General features: G+C 37.6%; 1 protein-coding gene across 3 annotated transcripts in view; it reads left to right on the forward strand.

Annotated features, from left to right (window-relative positions):
- Nucleotides 1-16,207, forward strand: part of TPRKB (TP53RK binding protein) — a 63,858-nt gene that overhangs the window by 42,296 nt on the left and 5,355 nt on the right. For all 3 annotated transcript variants that reach the window (XM_053716601.1, XM_053716602.1, XM_053716603.1), the window contains one exon: nt 9,462-9,638. In XM_053716601.1, the coding sequence (XP_053572576.1) occupies nt 9,462-9,638 (177 nt within the window). The remainder of the gene's footprint in view (nt 1-9,461; nt 9,639-16,207) is intronic.

Below are 16,207 nucleotides of genomic sequence, written 5' to 3' on the forward strand. Positions count from 1 at the left end.
ATCATCAAGTATAATTTAACAAATAGTAAAACTTAGTGAGCAACCAGGAGAGTATGTGAAGCAGCTAGAAAGCTTTAGAACAGATCTATTTAGGAATTGAAATACCCTGTGTCTTATTCATGAAGAATTTTTTTGTTAACTTTTTAAAAGGTGTCACAGAGTAGGGTCTGCAAACCAACGTACAGAATTGTTTTGTTACTTTAAAAATGTTAAACAAAGCCAAGATAAAGTAAACAGTAATAAAATACCAATTGCATGAGGTTAATAAATGAAAAATATAGATATGCTTATAATCACAGGACTAATATCAGTCTTTTGTGTTTCATTCCGCACTCTGTAAGCGCTGGGGCCTTATATGGGTTAGTTTGATAACAGTTTATTAATGGTTTTAGATTAGCAATGCTATTTTTATGCCTTTATGTAATTAGGCAGCACTTGTTATAGCTTGTAAAGGTTTGTATAGAAAAAACAACCAACATTTTAGAGGGATAATTTAAAAAAAAAAAGATCTTCAGAATGGTTTAGCTAAGTGAAAATATTTTATTAAAATAAAAACTTAAATAAACTACTACATTAGGGACATTCTGCTGTAAAAATGACATGTTCCAATTTTGTTAGCGCATATCATTTTTGCATTACTGATCCTAGCTAAATAATGGGTCCATCACAATATATAGGCAGATCTTTATTGACAGGCTTTTTTTAGACTGTGATATTCACTTTTTCAAGTTTGACCTGATCACAGTTACAGATTTTCAAGTATGTGTGTGTATGTATGTATGTGTATATATATATATATATATGTGTGTGTGTGTATATATATATATATATATATATATATATATATATATATATATATATATATATATATATATATATATATATATATATATATATATTATAGGCTCGCCAATAAAAGACCCTATACTTAACATGGAAAAGTCCTGTTCTGGGTGATTAATCCATTTTCTTGAAATTTTTTAACAGGTTTTCTGAACCTTTGTTTCACTTTTTTTCAAATGCGACAGCTAAAGGCACTTGACAAGGGCTGAACCAGACCTTATTTGCCAGTTTTCTAAGACTTATTGGAATTAAACACTTATGTTGTGCATACGACCCTAAAATACCCCAAGACGCCATTTTGCTGAAATTATGGTCTAGGTCAGTGATGGCGAACCTTTGGCATGCGTGCCACAGCTGGCACATAGAGGCCTGTCTGATGACAAGCGAGCCTTAGCTCCACAACTATTTCTCACTGTTCCCTAAGAGACTCATCCAGACTGTAAATAGCGCAGCATGCCTGTGCAAGATTATGTGGGTGGAGCGTGACAGCTCAGCACACCAAATTTGTTTGCACTCACAGTGAAACTTGCGCAAACAGTGTCCGCACTAGGGGAAAGGTGAGGACAGCAACAGTAGCGGCAGGAGAGGTGGCAAATTTCCGAATTTAAGGTAAGTTTCTGGGCAGGGGCAGACTGACCGGGAAATTTGGACCTTGAAAGGAGGCTGTATTTATTTTATTTTCTAGTTGGGGCTTAATTTGAATTTAATTTTGCTGCTCGGAAATGTTTCTGCCTGAAGGATTTATGTGAAACAATTATATAAAAATAGCTTCTTTCACCTATAGCTGATTTTTACTATGTTGGTTTTAGATATTTTGTGAGCAAAAAGCTTTGATATCCTACTGTAAAATTAAACTTTTTTTTTTACCCTCTTTGTAAGCTTTGGTTCACCATTGTGGATTCCTCTCTTCCCCCCCCCCTTCTGCCCCCCCCCCCACTTTCCTTATCTGTCCCCCACTTTCCCTATCTGTCCCCAACTCTCTCTCTCTCTCTCTCTCTCTCTCTCTTTAACTCTTCCCCCCCCCCCTCTCCCCCCTCTCTTTAGCTCTCTCTCTCTCTCTCTCTCTCTCTCTCCCCCCCTTTCTCTCTCTCCCCCCCCCCCCAACTTTGCCTCCTATGGAGGTGGTGAAGTAAGTTTGTGCTAAGATTTCTATGTTGATATGCGCTTCTCAGCATTTTGAAGCCCGTTTCCTCTCAGAGTACAGTGAATGTCAGAGGGATGTGAAGGGAGTATCACCTATTGAATGCAATGGTTTTCCTCATGGGGGATCTATTTCATAGGTTCTCTGTTATTGGTCGTAGAGATTCATCTACTACCTCCTTTTTCAGATCGACGATATACTCTCATATTCCATTACCTCTACTGATAACTGAGTACTGGTTTAGCTATCTGCTATATGTGGATGTGTGTCTTTTGGTAAGTATGTTTTCATTACTTAAAGGGACACTAAACCCAAAATCTTTCTTTCATGATTCAGATAGAACATACAAATTTAAACAACATTACAATTTACTTCTATTATTTATTTTGCTTCATTTTTTAGATATCCTTATTTGAAGAAAAAGCAATGCACATGAGTGAGCCAATCACATGAGGCTTCTATGTGCAGCAACCAATCAGCAGCTACTGAGCATATCTAGATATGCTTTACAGCAATGAATATCAAGAGAATAAAACAAATTAGATAATAGAAGTAAATTAGAAAGATGTTTAAAAATGCATTCTCTTTCTAAATCATGAAAGATAAAATGTGGGTATCGTGGCCCTTTTAAGACACTCTCAGCTATGGTTTGGCACTTTATGTATTTATATAAAGTTCTAAATATATATATTGTACTTATATTTGCCATGATTCAGGTTTTCAGTATATTTCCTTTTGCAGACTATCAGTTTCATATCTGGGAAATGCTTTTTTATGAAAAATGTATTTCTTACCTGGGGTATAGTCTCTTTTTCAAATTGACTGTCTTTTAAATTTGCGTGCAGAATTAGGCTCACGAAGGCGCAAAATGCCAAAGTTTATTGCGCCATTCTTGGCGCAAAGTTACATTCGTTGACGCAAATCCGTCATTTCCGGCGTCTTAGTTGACGCCGAGTCCTTCACAAGGTTGCGTCATCTATGACGCAAGTGTTTAGTTTTTGTGTTTAGTTTGTTGTGCGTCATACTTGGCGCCAAATATTTTCATTATTTAGGACCCCATTCCTATTTGCCTCTTGCCTTTTTTTTATGTCAGAGGGCTATGCTGTTTGCATTTTTTCCCATTCCTGAAACTGCCATATAAGGAAATTGATAATTTTGCTTTATATGTTGTTTTTTTCTCTTACATTTGCAAGATGTCTCAATCTGATCCTGTCTCAGAAATCACTGTTGGAACCCTGTTGCCTGATAACAGTTCTACAAAGCTAAGTGCATTTGTTGTAAACTTGTGGAGGTTATACCTCCAGCTGTGGTTTGTAATAGTTGCCATGATAAACTTTATAGTTGTCATGATAAACTTTTACATACAGAGAATGTCTGATTCAGAAGATCCTGCCTCAGATATTGACACTGACAAATCTTCTTATTTATTTAAAATGGAGTATATTCGTTCTTTATTAAAAGAAGTGTTGATTACATTAGATATGGAGGAAACTAGTCCTCTTGATATTAAAACTAGCAAACGTTTAAATTCTGTTTATAAACCTCCTGTGGTTATTCCAGAGGTTTTTCCAGTTCCTGATGCTATTTCTGATATGATTTCTAAGGAATGAAATAGGCCTGGTACTTCTTTTATTCCTTCTTCAAGGTTTAAAAAATTGTATCCTTTGCCACCTGTGAGAAGATTTTTTCTCTCACGCATTCCACCAAACCCAGTAAAGGCTCAGGCTTTCCTGAAGTGTGTTTCAGACCTGGAGTTATCAGGGGTAATCATGCCAGTTCCGTTTCAGGAACAGGGTCTGGGGTTTTATTCAAATCTATTCATTGTCCCAAAGAAAGAAAATTAATTCAGACCAGTTTTGGATCTAAAGATTTTGAATCGATATGTAAGAGTACCAACTTTCAAAATGGTGACTATAAAGACTATTCTGCCTTTTGTTCAGCAAGGGCATTATATGTCCACAATAGACTTACAGAATGCATATCTTCATATTCTGATTCATCCAGATCACTATCAGTTCCTGAGATTCTCTTTTCTAGACAAGCATTACCAATTTGTTGCTCTTCCTTTTGGCCTAGCGACAGCTCCAAGAATCTTTTCAAAGGTTCTAGGTGCCCTACTCTCTGTAATCAGAGAGCAGGGTATTGCAGTGTTTCCATATTTGGACGATATCTTGGTACTCGCTCAGTCTTTACGTTCTGCAGAATCTCACACAAATCAACTAGTGTTATTTCTTCGAAGACATGGTTGGAGGATCAATTTACCAAAATGTTCTTTAATTCCTTAGACAAAGGTAACCTTTTTAGGTTTCCAGATTCAGTGTCCATGACTTTTGTCTCTAACAGACGAGAGACGTTTGAAATTGGTTGCAGACTGTCGGGACCTTCAGTCTCAGTCATTCCCTTCAGTAGCTATATGCATCGAAGTTTTAGGTCTCATGACTGCAGCATCGGACGCGATCCCCTTTGCTCGTTTTCATATGAGACCTCTCCAGCTTTGTATGCTGAAATAATGGTGCAGGGATTATACAAGGATATCACAATTAATATCCTTAAATCCCAATGTTCGACTTTCTCTGACTTGGTGGTTAGATCACCATCGTATAATTCTAGGGGCCTCTTTCGTTCGTCCAACCTGGACTGTGATCACAACAGATGCAAATCTTTCAGGTTGAGGAGCTGTTTGGGGATCTCTGACAGCTCAAGGGTTTTGGAAATCTCAAGAGGCGAGATTACCAATCAATATTTTGGAACTCCGTGCGATTCTCAGGGCTCTTCAGTTTTGGCCTTTGTTGAAGAGAGAACCGTTCATTTGTTTTCAGAAGACAATATCACAACTGTGGCATATGTCAATCATCAGGGTGGGACTCAAATCTTGGATACTTGTTTGGGCGGAATCCAGCTCCTGTCTAATTTCTGCAGTTCATATCCCAGTTCATATTACCTACGTCGTCAGACTTTAAATCCGGGAGAATGGTCTCTCCATCCAGATGTGTTTTCTCAATTTGCTCAGATGTGGGGGCTTCCAGAAATAGATCTGATGGCATCTCATCTAAACAAAAAACTTCCCAGGTACCTGTCCAGGTCCAGGGATCCTCAGGCAGAAGCAGTGGATGCATTGACACGTCCTTGATGTTATCAACCTGCTTATATTTTCCCGCCTCTAGTTCTTCCAAGAGTGATCTCCAAAATCATCATGGAGCAATCGTTTGTGTTGCTGGTGGCTCCAGCATGGCCTCACAGGTTTTGGTATGCAGATCTTGTTCGGATGTCCAGTTGCCAACCTTGGCCACTTCCATTAAGGCCAGACCTTCTATCTCAAGGTCCGTTTTTCCATCAGGATCTCAAATCATTAAATTTGAAGGTATGGAAATTGAATGCTTAGTGCTTAGTCATAGAGGTTTCTCTGACTCGGTGATTAATACTATGTTGCAGGCTCGTAAATCTGTTTCTAGAAAGATTTATTATTGAGTTTGGAAGACTTACATTTCATTGTGTTCTTCTCATAAATTCTCTTGGCATTCTTTTAGAATTCCTAGAATTTTACAGTTTCTTTAGGATGGTTTGGATAAGGGTTTGTCTGCAAGTTCCTTGTAAGGACAAATCTCTGCTCTTTCTGTTTCACAGAAAGATTGCTAAACTTCCTGATATTCACTGTTTTGTGCAGGCTTTGGTTCGTATCAAGCTTGTCATTAAATCAATCTCTCCTCCTTGGAGTCTTAATTTAGTTTTGAAGGCTTTACAGGCTCCTCCGTTTGAGCCTATGCATTCTTTGGACATTAAACTACTTTCTTGGAAAGTGTTGTTTCTTTTGGCCATCTCTTCTGCTAGAAGAGTTTCTGAATTATCCGCTCTGTCTTGTGAATCTCCTTTTCTGATTTTTCATCAGGATAAGGCAGTTTTGCGGACTTCATTTAAATTCTTACCTAAGGTTGTAAATTCTAACAACGTTAATAGAGAAATTGTTGTTCCTTTCTTGTGTCCTAATCCTAAGAGTTCTTTGGAGAGATCTTTACATTCTTTGGATGTGGTGAGAGCTTTGAAATATTATGTTGAAGCTACTAAAGATTTCAGGCTAGTCTAAAGATTTCAGGCTAGTCTATTTGTAATCTTTTCTGGTTCCAGGAAAGGTCAGAAGGCTTTTGCCGTTTCCTTGGCCTCATGGTTAAAACTTTTGATTCATCAAGCCTATTTGGAGTCGGGTCAAGCCCCGCCTCAGAAAATTACAGCTCATTCTACTAGATCAGTTTCAACTTCCTGGGCTTTTAAGAATGAAGCTTCAGTTGATCAGATTTGCAAAGCTGCTACTTGGTCTTCTTTGCATGCATTTACTAAATTCTAACATTTTGATGTATTTGCTTCTTCGGAAGCAGTTTTTGGTAGAAAAGTTCTTCAGGCATCTGTTTCAGTTTGATTTTTCTGCTTTTGATTTAATTTTTTTCCTCTCATCTATGAGAATTAACTTATATTTTGGGTTGTGGATTAATTATTTCAGCGGAAAATGGCTGTTTTTATTTTTATCCCTCCCTCTCTAGTGACTCTTGCGTGGAGTTCCACATCTTGGGTATTGCTATCCCATACACCACTAGCTCATGGACTCTTGCCAATTACATGAAAGAAAACATAATTTATGTAAGAACTTACCTGATAAATTAATTTCTTTCATATTGGTAAGAGTCCATGAGGCCCACCCCCTTTTTTATGGTGGTTATGATTTTTGTATAAAGCACAATTATTTCCAAATTACTGTTGATGATTTTTACACCTTTCTTTATCACCCCACTTCTTGGCTATTCGTTAAACTGAATTGTGGGTGTGGTGAGGGTTGTATTTATAGGCATTTTGAGGTTTGGGAAACTTTGCCCCTCCTGGTAGGATTGTATATCCCATACGTCACTAGCTCATGGACTCTTGCCAATATGAAAGAAATGAATTTATCAGGTAAGTTCTTACATAAATTATGTTCTTTCAGCCTATAGAAATGCAAGGGACGCCATCTTGAATCGCGTACCTTGCATTGAAGATTGTGTATAGCGGCGACCGTATGAAGTGGATGCTTCACGCCGGGTGTCTTCAGGATGGACCTGCTCCGCGCCACCGGGATCAAGATAGAAGATGCCACCTGGATGAAGACTTCTAGCCGCTTGGATAAGGATTTTGCGGCCTGGATGAAGACTTCTCACCATCTGGATGAGGACTTCGCCGGGATGAAGATCGTTCAAGCGGGACTTCAAAAACTGTAAGTGGATCTTCGGGGGTTAGTGATAGTCTTTTTTTTTTAAGGGTTTGTTTGGGTGGGGGGGGGGGGTTTAGTATAGGGTTGGGGCAATGTAAAAGAGCTAAATACCCTTTTAAGGGCAATGCCCATCCAAATGCCATTTTCAGGGCAATGGGTAGCGATAGTTTTTTTTATTTTTTTTTGGGGGGGGGGGTTGTAATGTTAGTGGGTATTTGTATTTTTTTTGTCACAAAAAGAGCTGATATCTTTAGGGCAATGCCCTTTTAAGGGCCATTGGTAGTTTAATATGGAATCGTTAGTTTTTAATGGGTATTAGAATAGGAATATTTTTTATTTTTGATAATTTGTTTGTTTTGTGTAATGTATTTTTTTAGGGGGTGTTTGTTTTTATTTTGTAGGAAAAGAGCTATTATCTTTAGGGCAATGCCCTACAAAAGGCCCTTTTGAGGGCCCCCAAAAGGCTCCTTTAAGGGCCCTTGGTAGTTTATTTTAGATTAGGCTTTTTAATTTTGTGGTGTTTTTTTTTTTTGTTTTTTTTTTGTAAGGTATTAGAATAGGAATATTTATTTTTTTGGATAATTTCATTTGTTTGTTTTTGTAATGGTAGTTTTTTTTATTTTTTGCAATGGTAGGTTTTAGTGTAGGGCAGGTTAGGTTTTATTTCACAGGTAAGTTTGTATTTATTTTAGCTAGGTAGTTAGTAAATAGTTAATAACTATTTATTAACTAGTCTACCTAGTTAGCTGATGAAAAATACTGGCACTGTGATAAAGTGTCAATAGGAAATAAAGGATATAGTAATCCTTTGTGCTACCCCTCTGAAGTAAGTTAAACAAAATAAAGGGCAAGGGGAAAAGAAGACAAGAAGGGATTAACTAGCACTCTTTCCTATTCAAAGGAGTAATAATGCTGAGACAACTCGGCTAGTAATTGAATAGGCAGTTAATTAGATAAAAAAACTAATTTATTAACAATTATTAAAATAAGGGTTGTAATAAATATTACATGAAGAATTGAAGGAAAAACCTAGTTATCTTAATTAAAGACAATACTAAATTATGGGTATGGGTGACAGGACAAACTGTCCAACCACCCCCCCTGTATTCCTGGCCGATAACTGGATACGTCGTCAATATTGTTTCACATTGAGAAAGGACGCACTGTTACGGCCGAAACGCTTATGTGTATTTTGTGTATTTTAGAAGTACTTTTCCATTCTTATGAGTCACTGGTTTGTAGGGAGCGCAGCCCTAACCACCCCTGGCGCCTGAAGCCGACGTATCCAGTTATCGTCCAGGAATACAGGGGGGTGGTTGGACTGTATGTCCTGTCACCCATACCCATAATTTGGTATTGGCTTTAATTAAGATGACTAGGTTTTTAGGGGTTAATAACTGTAGGTATTTTTATTTTCCCCATAGATATCAATGGGGCTGCGTTACAGAGCTTTTCTTTCCGCGATCGCAGGTGTTAAACTTTTTTCTGACCCGCTCTCCCCATTGATGTCTATGAGGAAAGCATGCACGAGCACGTCAAATCAGCGCTTGTTTTTGGTGCGGTATGGAGTTAAAAAAAAACATATCGCCCACACAAGCCTGGTTTTTTAAAACTTGTAATGGCTGCGCTATAGGTGATTAAATAACGCCACTTTTGTTGCGTTCATTAATTTCCCTATAGCGCTCAAAACTCGTAATCTAGCTGTATGTTTTTAAAGGAAAATGAAAATGAAATTTTAAGAGATTTTTCACTTTGTTTCTATTTTCAAATTACTATGTTATTGTGGTATTCTTTGTTGAAAAACGCATCTTGGTTGGCTCAGAATCAGCAGTGGCCAACTGGGAACTAGCTAGTGATTGATGGCTATATAGATATGTCATTGGCTCACCATGTGTCTTCAGCTAGCTCCCAGTAATGCACTACTGAGATCTAACATTTCTGTTAAATCCCTTTACAGGTTATATTCAAGCAAATGAGCGATTAATAAAATGCTGTAACGCACAAGGGCATTTTCTTTTTGCACTTTTTATTTAAATGCTGTTACTTGAGACTAAGTCTAATGTGTGTGGCTACAAACTATGTTTTTAAACTAAATGCTGTTTCTTGAGATTAGATATAACCTGTGTGTTTACAGAACCTACAAATCATCTAAGTGACTTTGTTCTACTATTTTTACTCCATATTTCAGGAAACTATTCAGTGTAAACAGGGTGTGTAACAAGATGATTTGCCTTTTCCGCTTAGATTTCGGAAGCTTTTAAAAAGTTTGGCCTCTCTGACAGTGATCCTGGAGTGCTTGCTGTTTTGACTGAAGATGGAACTAAAACGTTTAATTCACAAGACATAATCTCTCACGTGCAGGGCCAGCAGGTTCCGCTAGCAGATCTGGCACAGCTTACAGACCTTGAAAAAGTGAAAAAGGTATGAAAGATGGTTTAGCTTGTACTTTAGTAGGTTTTAATGTACAAAACTATAAATCTTATCCAGCTACTCCAAAACCAGTATTTATTACACAAATGATTATTGAGTAAAGCTTCAAATCTGTTTGAAATACAACTTTTTTTACATTTAAAATGAATTGCAGTGATCATTTTATTATTTTAAAAATATGTCATTGTGCATTGTTTGACCGCTATTTAGCTTACAGTCCAATTATAGCAAATTTTAGCGTTTAAACCAATAATTCCATCTTTGTCTTATTTGTCATATATTTCCATAAACAATATAGTTTTTCACCACATCTTGTTTACTCAACATAATTTAAATAAATAGGGCTAAAGAGGTGCATAAGTTGCATTGTTTCAGGTATTAGAGCTTCTACTGAATAACATTTCCTAAAGTTCCCTGGTAAGTTGTAGAGTTGTCACTGTGCTCAACTGGAATTTTTATGTTTGTAGGTCAAATCCCTGAACCTCTTGGCTGCAGAGTATTTGTAACGTTGCAATTCATCCAAGTGGTTAAGCGGATTATTTTTTCATAATTTATTTTAGAGCATATAGGGAAATACATTTAAAAAATCTTAACCCCTTCAGTTTTACATTTCAGCGCCTCACAAACCATGCCTTGTAGAAAGAAGTAATAACTTTTAGTTTGCAGAAATACCCATATATGAAAAAGCCATCCTATGGAATCCAAAGCATGGGATTCATTATTTCCTAAATATTTCAAACACACCCTTTATGGCTCCACATTTAGCATCAATTAACCTTATGAAAACACCAGCATTTAGGATTCTTTACTTATGTTTTGTAATCAAAAGCATTTGTTGAAAATGAGAGGATACTAATTTAGCATAGTAACAAATAATAAGATAATTCCACCAAACTAAGGTACTTGCACCAAAAACCATCCTATGTAGAACTTAATGAATTCCATACATTTTTACATTGTCATAGTTTTCCAATTTGTTAAGATGCTTGATTTTTTTAATTAACTTAGCGATACAAGGATCTATGTGCCCTAACATCAACAACACAACAAAATGTGGCTAGCAACTGCTGCCACATGATCACTGTTACTATGACAATATATATATATATATATATTTATTTATTTTCAACTACTCCCCTCCCCGATGACTACTGGGCCCTGGGCACATCCAGCAAAAATGTACTGGGCCTTGAAGTCACTGGAGTTGAAAACCACTGATATAGAAGAACCTAAAAGTGATCTAGGAGAAAGGTGTATGGCATTTCTATGGCAATCACCTGCTGCCTAGAGGGGCATGAGATAACTGCAGTGAATCCTAGGTTTCAAATTGGACACACCCATAATTAGAGGGTGGTGCATGAAATGCATTTAGTGTTTAATGTCCCTTGAAATATGAGGGTATTGTGTGTGCTGTATACTTTCTTTAGCTCCTTTGTCGCCACTACCCCTAATAAAGTTATAAATACATTAGGTATCTGACTGAAACCGCTCATTGAAAAGATTAACCTCTTTGCAAAATGGAATCTCATGCCGCTCTGTGTTTTATGAGAAATATAGGGGCCCCCTCCCTATTGTCAGAATCCTAACTTTATATGGTGGGCAGGTGATCACTACTTCCAGTGGTGGTTACCTGCAAATTAGAGAGGAATATGATCCATCTTTAAAATGAGGGATCTACTCCGTAGAGTAGAGGCGGATAGAGACTATGTAACGGAAAAGAACTAGGGTTCTCCTCCTCACTCCTTAGTTTTCCTTTTTATGGTAATCACATATAAACCAGTTGGCCATAAATGTGACCTCTTGTATGAAAAAGCATACAACCTCTATCAAATAAAGGGTCAAAAGCAATGTGGAAGTTTTCTCATCACATACTAAGTTGCCGACAATGTTTGTAAATAACAAACCAACACCTAGATTACGAGTTTTGCGTTAGAGGCTGTGCGGTGCTAACGAGCAGTTTTCCCTCACCGCTCACTTACCTGCAGCGCTAGTATTACGAGTTTTCAGAAACCCGTCGTTAAAAGAAAAGAAGTGAGCATTGAGCAAAATTTTACCGCACTCCAATACCAGCGCTGCTTAAGTCAGCGGTGAGCTGGTGTAACGTGCTCATGCACGATTTCCCCATAGGAGTCAACGGGGAGAGCCGGCTGAAAAAAAGTCTAACACCTGCCAAAAAGCAGCGTAAAACTCCCTAACGCAGCCCCATTGATTCCTATGGAGAAATAAAATTTATGCCTACACCTAACACCCTAACATGAACCCCGAGTCTAAACACCCCTAATCTTACACTTATTAACCCCTAATCTGCCACCCCCGACATTGTTGACACCTATATTATACTTATTAACCCCTAATCTGCCGCTCCGGACACCGCCGCCACCTACATTATACTTATGAACCCCTAATCTGCTGCCCCCAACATCGCCACCACCTAAATTATATTTATTAACCCCTAATCTGCCGCCCCCAACGTCGCCGCCACTATATTAAAGTTATTAACCCCTAAACCTAACACCCACTAACTTAAATATAATTTAAATAAATCTAAATAAATATTCCTATCATTACCTAAATTATTCCTACTTAAAACTAAATACTTACCTGTAAAATAAACCCTAAGATAGCTACAATATAACTAATAGTTACATTGTAGCTAGCTTAGGGTTTATTTTTATTTTACAGGGAAGTTTGTATTTATTTTAACTAGGTAGAATAGTTATTAAATAGTTATTAACTATTTAATAACTACCTAGCTAAAATAAATACAAATTTACCTGTAAAATAAAACCTAACCTAAGTTACACTAACACCTAACACTACACTATAATTAAATAAATTAACTAAATTAAATACAATTACCTAAATTAAATTAGCTAAAGTACAAAAAAACCACTAAATTACTGAAAATAATAAACAAATTACAGAAATTTAAACTAATTACACCTAATCTAATAGCCCTATTAAAATAAAAAAAGCCCCCCCCCCCCCCAAAATAAAAAAAAACCCTAGCCTAAACTAAACTACCAATAGCCCTTAAAAGGGCCTTTTGCGGGGCATTGCCCCAAAGTAATCAGCTCTTTTACCTGTAAAAAAAATACAAACAACCCCCCCAACAGTAAAACCCACCACCCACACAACCAACCCCCCAAATAAAATACTATCTAAAAAAACATAAGCTCCCCATTGCCCTGAAAAGGGCATTTGGATGGGCATTGCCCTTAAAAGGGCAGTTAGCTCTTTTGCCGCCCAAACCCTAATCTAAAAAATAAAACCCACCCAATACACCCTTAAAAAAACCTAACATTAACCCCCTGAAGATCGACTTACCGGGAGACGTCTTCATCCAAACCGGGCAAAGTGGTCCTCCAGACGGGCAAAAGTCTTCATCCAAGCCTGGCAGAAGTGGTCCTTCGGAATTAAGGTAGAAAAAATCCTATTGGCTGATGCAATCAGCCAATAGGATTGAAGTTCAATCCTAATGGCTGATCCAATCAGCCAATAGGATTGAGCTGGCATTCTATTGGCTGTTCCAATCAGCCAATAGAATGCAAGCTCAATCCTATTGGCTGATTGCATCAGCCAATAGGATTTTTTCTACCTTAGAATTCTATCAGCCAATCGGAATCTAAGGGACGCCATCTTGGATGACGTCACTTAAAGGTACCTTCATTCTGTTTTAGTCGTCTCCAGAAGAGGATGCTCCGCGCCGGATGGATGAAGATAGAAGATGACGTCTGGATGAAGACTTCTGCCCGTCTGGAGGACCACTTCGCCCGGCTTGGATGAAGACGTCTCCCGGTAAGTCGATCTTCAGGGGGTTAGTGTTAGGTTTCTGTAAGGGTGTATTGGGTGGGTTTTATTTTTTAGATTAGGGTTTGGGCGCCAAAAGAGCTAACTGCCCTTTAAGGGCAATGCCCATCCAAATGTCCTTTTCAGGGCAATGGGGAGCTTAGGTTTTTTAGATAGTATTTTATTTGGGGGGTTGTTTGTGTGGGTGGTGGGTTTTACTGTTGGGGGGGTTGTTTGTATTTTTTTTTTTTACAGGTAAAAGAGCTGATTACTTTGGGGCAATGCCCTGCAAAAGGCCCTTTTATAAGGGCTATTGGTAGTTTAGTTTAGGCTAGGGTTTTTTTTTTATTTTGGGGGGCTTTTTTTATTTTAATAGGGCTATTAGATTAGGTGTAATTAGTTTAAATTTCTGTAATTTATTATTTTCAGTAATTTAGTGTTTGGTTTTTTTGTACTTTAGCTAATTTAATTTAATTTAGGTAATTTAATTTAATTTAGGTAATTGTATTTAATTATAGTGTAGTGTTAGGTGTTATTGTAATTTAGGTTAGGTTTTATTTTACAGGTAAATTTGTATTTATTTTAGCTAGGTAGTTATTAAATAGTTAATAACTATTTAGTAACTATTCTACCTTGTTAAAATAAATACAAACTTGCCTGTAAAATAAAAATAAACCCTAAGCTAGCTACAATGTAACTATTAGTTATATTGTAGCTAGCTTAGGGTTTATTTTATAAGTAAGTATTTAGTTTTAAATAGGAATAATTTAGTTAATGATAGGAATATTTTAGATTTATTTAAATTATATTTAAGTTAGTGGGTGTTAGGTTTAGAATTAGACTTAGGTTTAGGGGTTAATAACTTTAATATAGTGGCGGCGACGTTGGGGGCGGCAGATTAGGGGTTAATAAATGTAGGTAGGTGGCGGCGATGTTAGGGACGGCAGATTAGGGGTTAATAATATTTAACTAATGTTTGCGATGCGGGAGTGCGGCGGTTTAGGGGTTAATATGTTTATTATAGTGGTGGCGACGTTGGGGGCGGCAGATTAGGGGTTAATAAGTGTAGGTAGGTAGCGGCAACATTGGGGGCGGCAGATTAGGGGTTAATAAATATAATGTAGGTGTCGGTGATGTTGGGGGCGGCAGATTAGGGGTTAATAAATATAATGTAGGTGTTGGTGATGTTGGGGGCGGCAGAATAGGGGTTAATAAATATAATGTAGGTGGTGGCGATGTCTGGAGCGGCAGATTAGGGGGTTAAAATTTTTATTTTAGTATTTGCGATGCGGGAGGGCCTCGTTTTAGGGGTTAATAGGTAGTTTATGGGTGTTAGTGTACTTTTTAGCACTTTAGTTATGAGTTTTATGCTACGGCGTTGTACCATAAAGCTCTTAACTACTGACTTTTAAATGCGTTAGGACTCTTGACAGGAGAGGGTGTACCGCTCACTTTCTCCTGTTAAGTGTAGTCAGTCCACGGGTCATCATTACTTCTGGGATATTAACTCCTCCCCAACAGGAAGTGCAAGAGGATCACCCAAGCAGAGCTGCTATATAGCTCCTCCCCTCTACGTCACACCCAGTCATTCTCTTGCACCCAACTAATAGATAGGATGTGTGAGAGGACTGTGGTGATTATACTTAGTTTTTATATCTTCAATCAAAAGTTTGTTATTTTAAAACAGCACCGGAGTGTGTTGTTCCTTCTCAGGTAGAATTTGAAGAAGAATCTACCTGAGTTTTTGGATGATTTTAGCCGGCGTAGCTAAGATTCATTTTGCTGTTCTCGGCCATTCTGAGGAGTGAGGTAAACTTCAGATCAGGGGACAGCGGGCAGGTTCACCTGCAAAGAGGTATGTTGCAGTATATTATTTTCTGAGGAATGGAATTGACTGAGAAAATACTGCCAATACCGATATAATGTAAGTTCAGCCTTAAATGCAGTAGTAGCAACTGGTATCAGGCTGTTATGTATATATGTTTACACTTCAGTATTCTGGGGAATGGCACTTCACTGGGATAATACTATATGCATATAACTTTTAGCCTAACTTGCAGTGGGAACGTCTAGCAACAGGCTGTTTAATGACATTTCATGTTATTTGATTTTAAACGTTTTGCTGGCATGTTAAATCGTTTAATTATCTGAGGTACTGGGTGAAAAATTGTTTTGGGCACTGTTTTTCCACTTGGCTGTCGTTTATTTTAATTTAAGACAGTTTACTGAACTTCCCTCACTGCTGTGTGTGAGGGGGAGGGGCCTATTTTGGCGCTTTTGCGACGCATCAGAAATTCAGTCACAAGTCTGTTTCTCTCCCTGCATGATCCGGATCATCTCTACAGAGCTCAAGGGTCTTCAAAAATTATTTTGAGGGAGGTAATCACTCACAGCAGACCTGTGAGATTGTGCTTTGACTGTGATAAAAAACGTTTATATTTTGTACATTTTTTTCTGCTATTAAGGGTTAGTTATCCATTGCTAATGGGGGCAATCCTTTGCTAAATTTATGCCTTTACCGGGAAAAATTTGGTTTTTATAATTTCTCCGGTTCATTGTTATTCAACTGTCATAGTTTTTTTCTGTGCTTCTTAAAGGCACAGTGCGTTTTTCATATTACTTGTAAATTGAGTTGAAAAGTATTTCCAAGCTTGCTAGTTTAATTGCTAGTTTGTTAAACATGTCTGACTCAGAGGAATATCTCTGTGCTATATGTGCAAAAGCCAAGGTGGAGCCCAATAGAAATTTATGTACTAATTGCATTGATGCTA

The sequence above is a fragment of the Bombina bombina genome, chromosome 6 (assembly GCF_027579735.1).
Source record: "Bombina bombina isolate aBomBom1 chromosome 6, aBomBom1.pri, whole genome shotgun sequence".
NCBI lineage: Eukaryota > Metazoa > Chordata > Amphibia > Anura > Bombinatoridae > Bombina > Bombina bombina.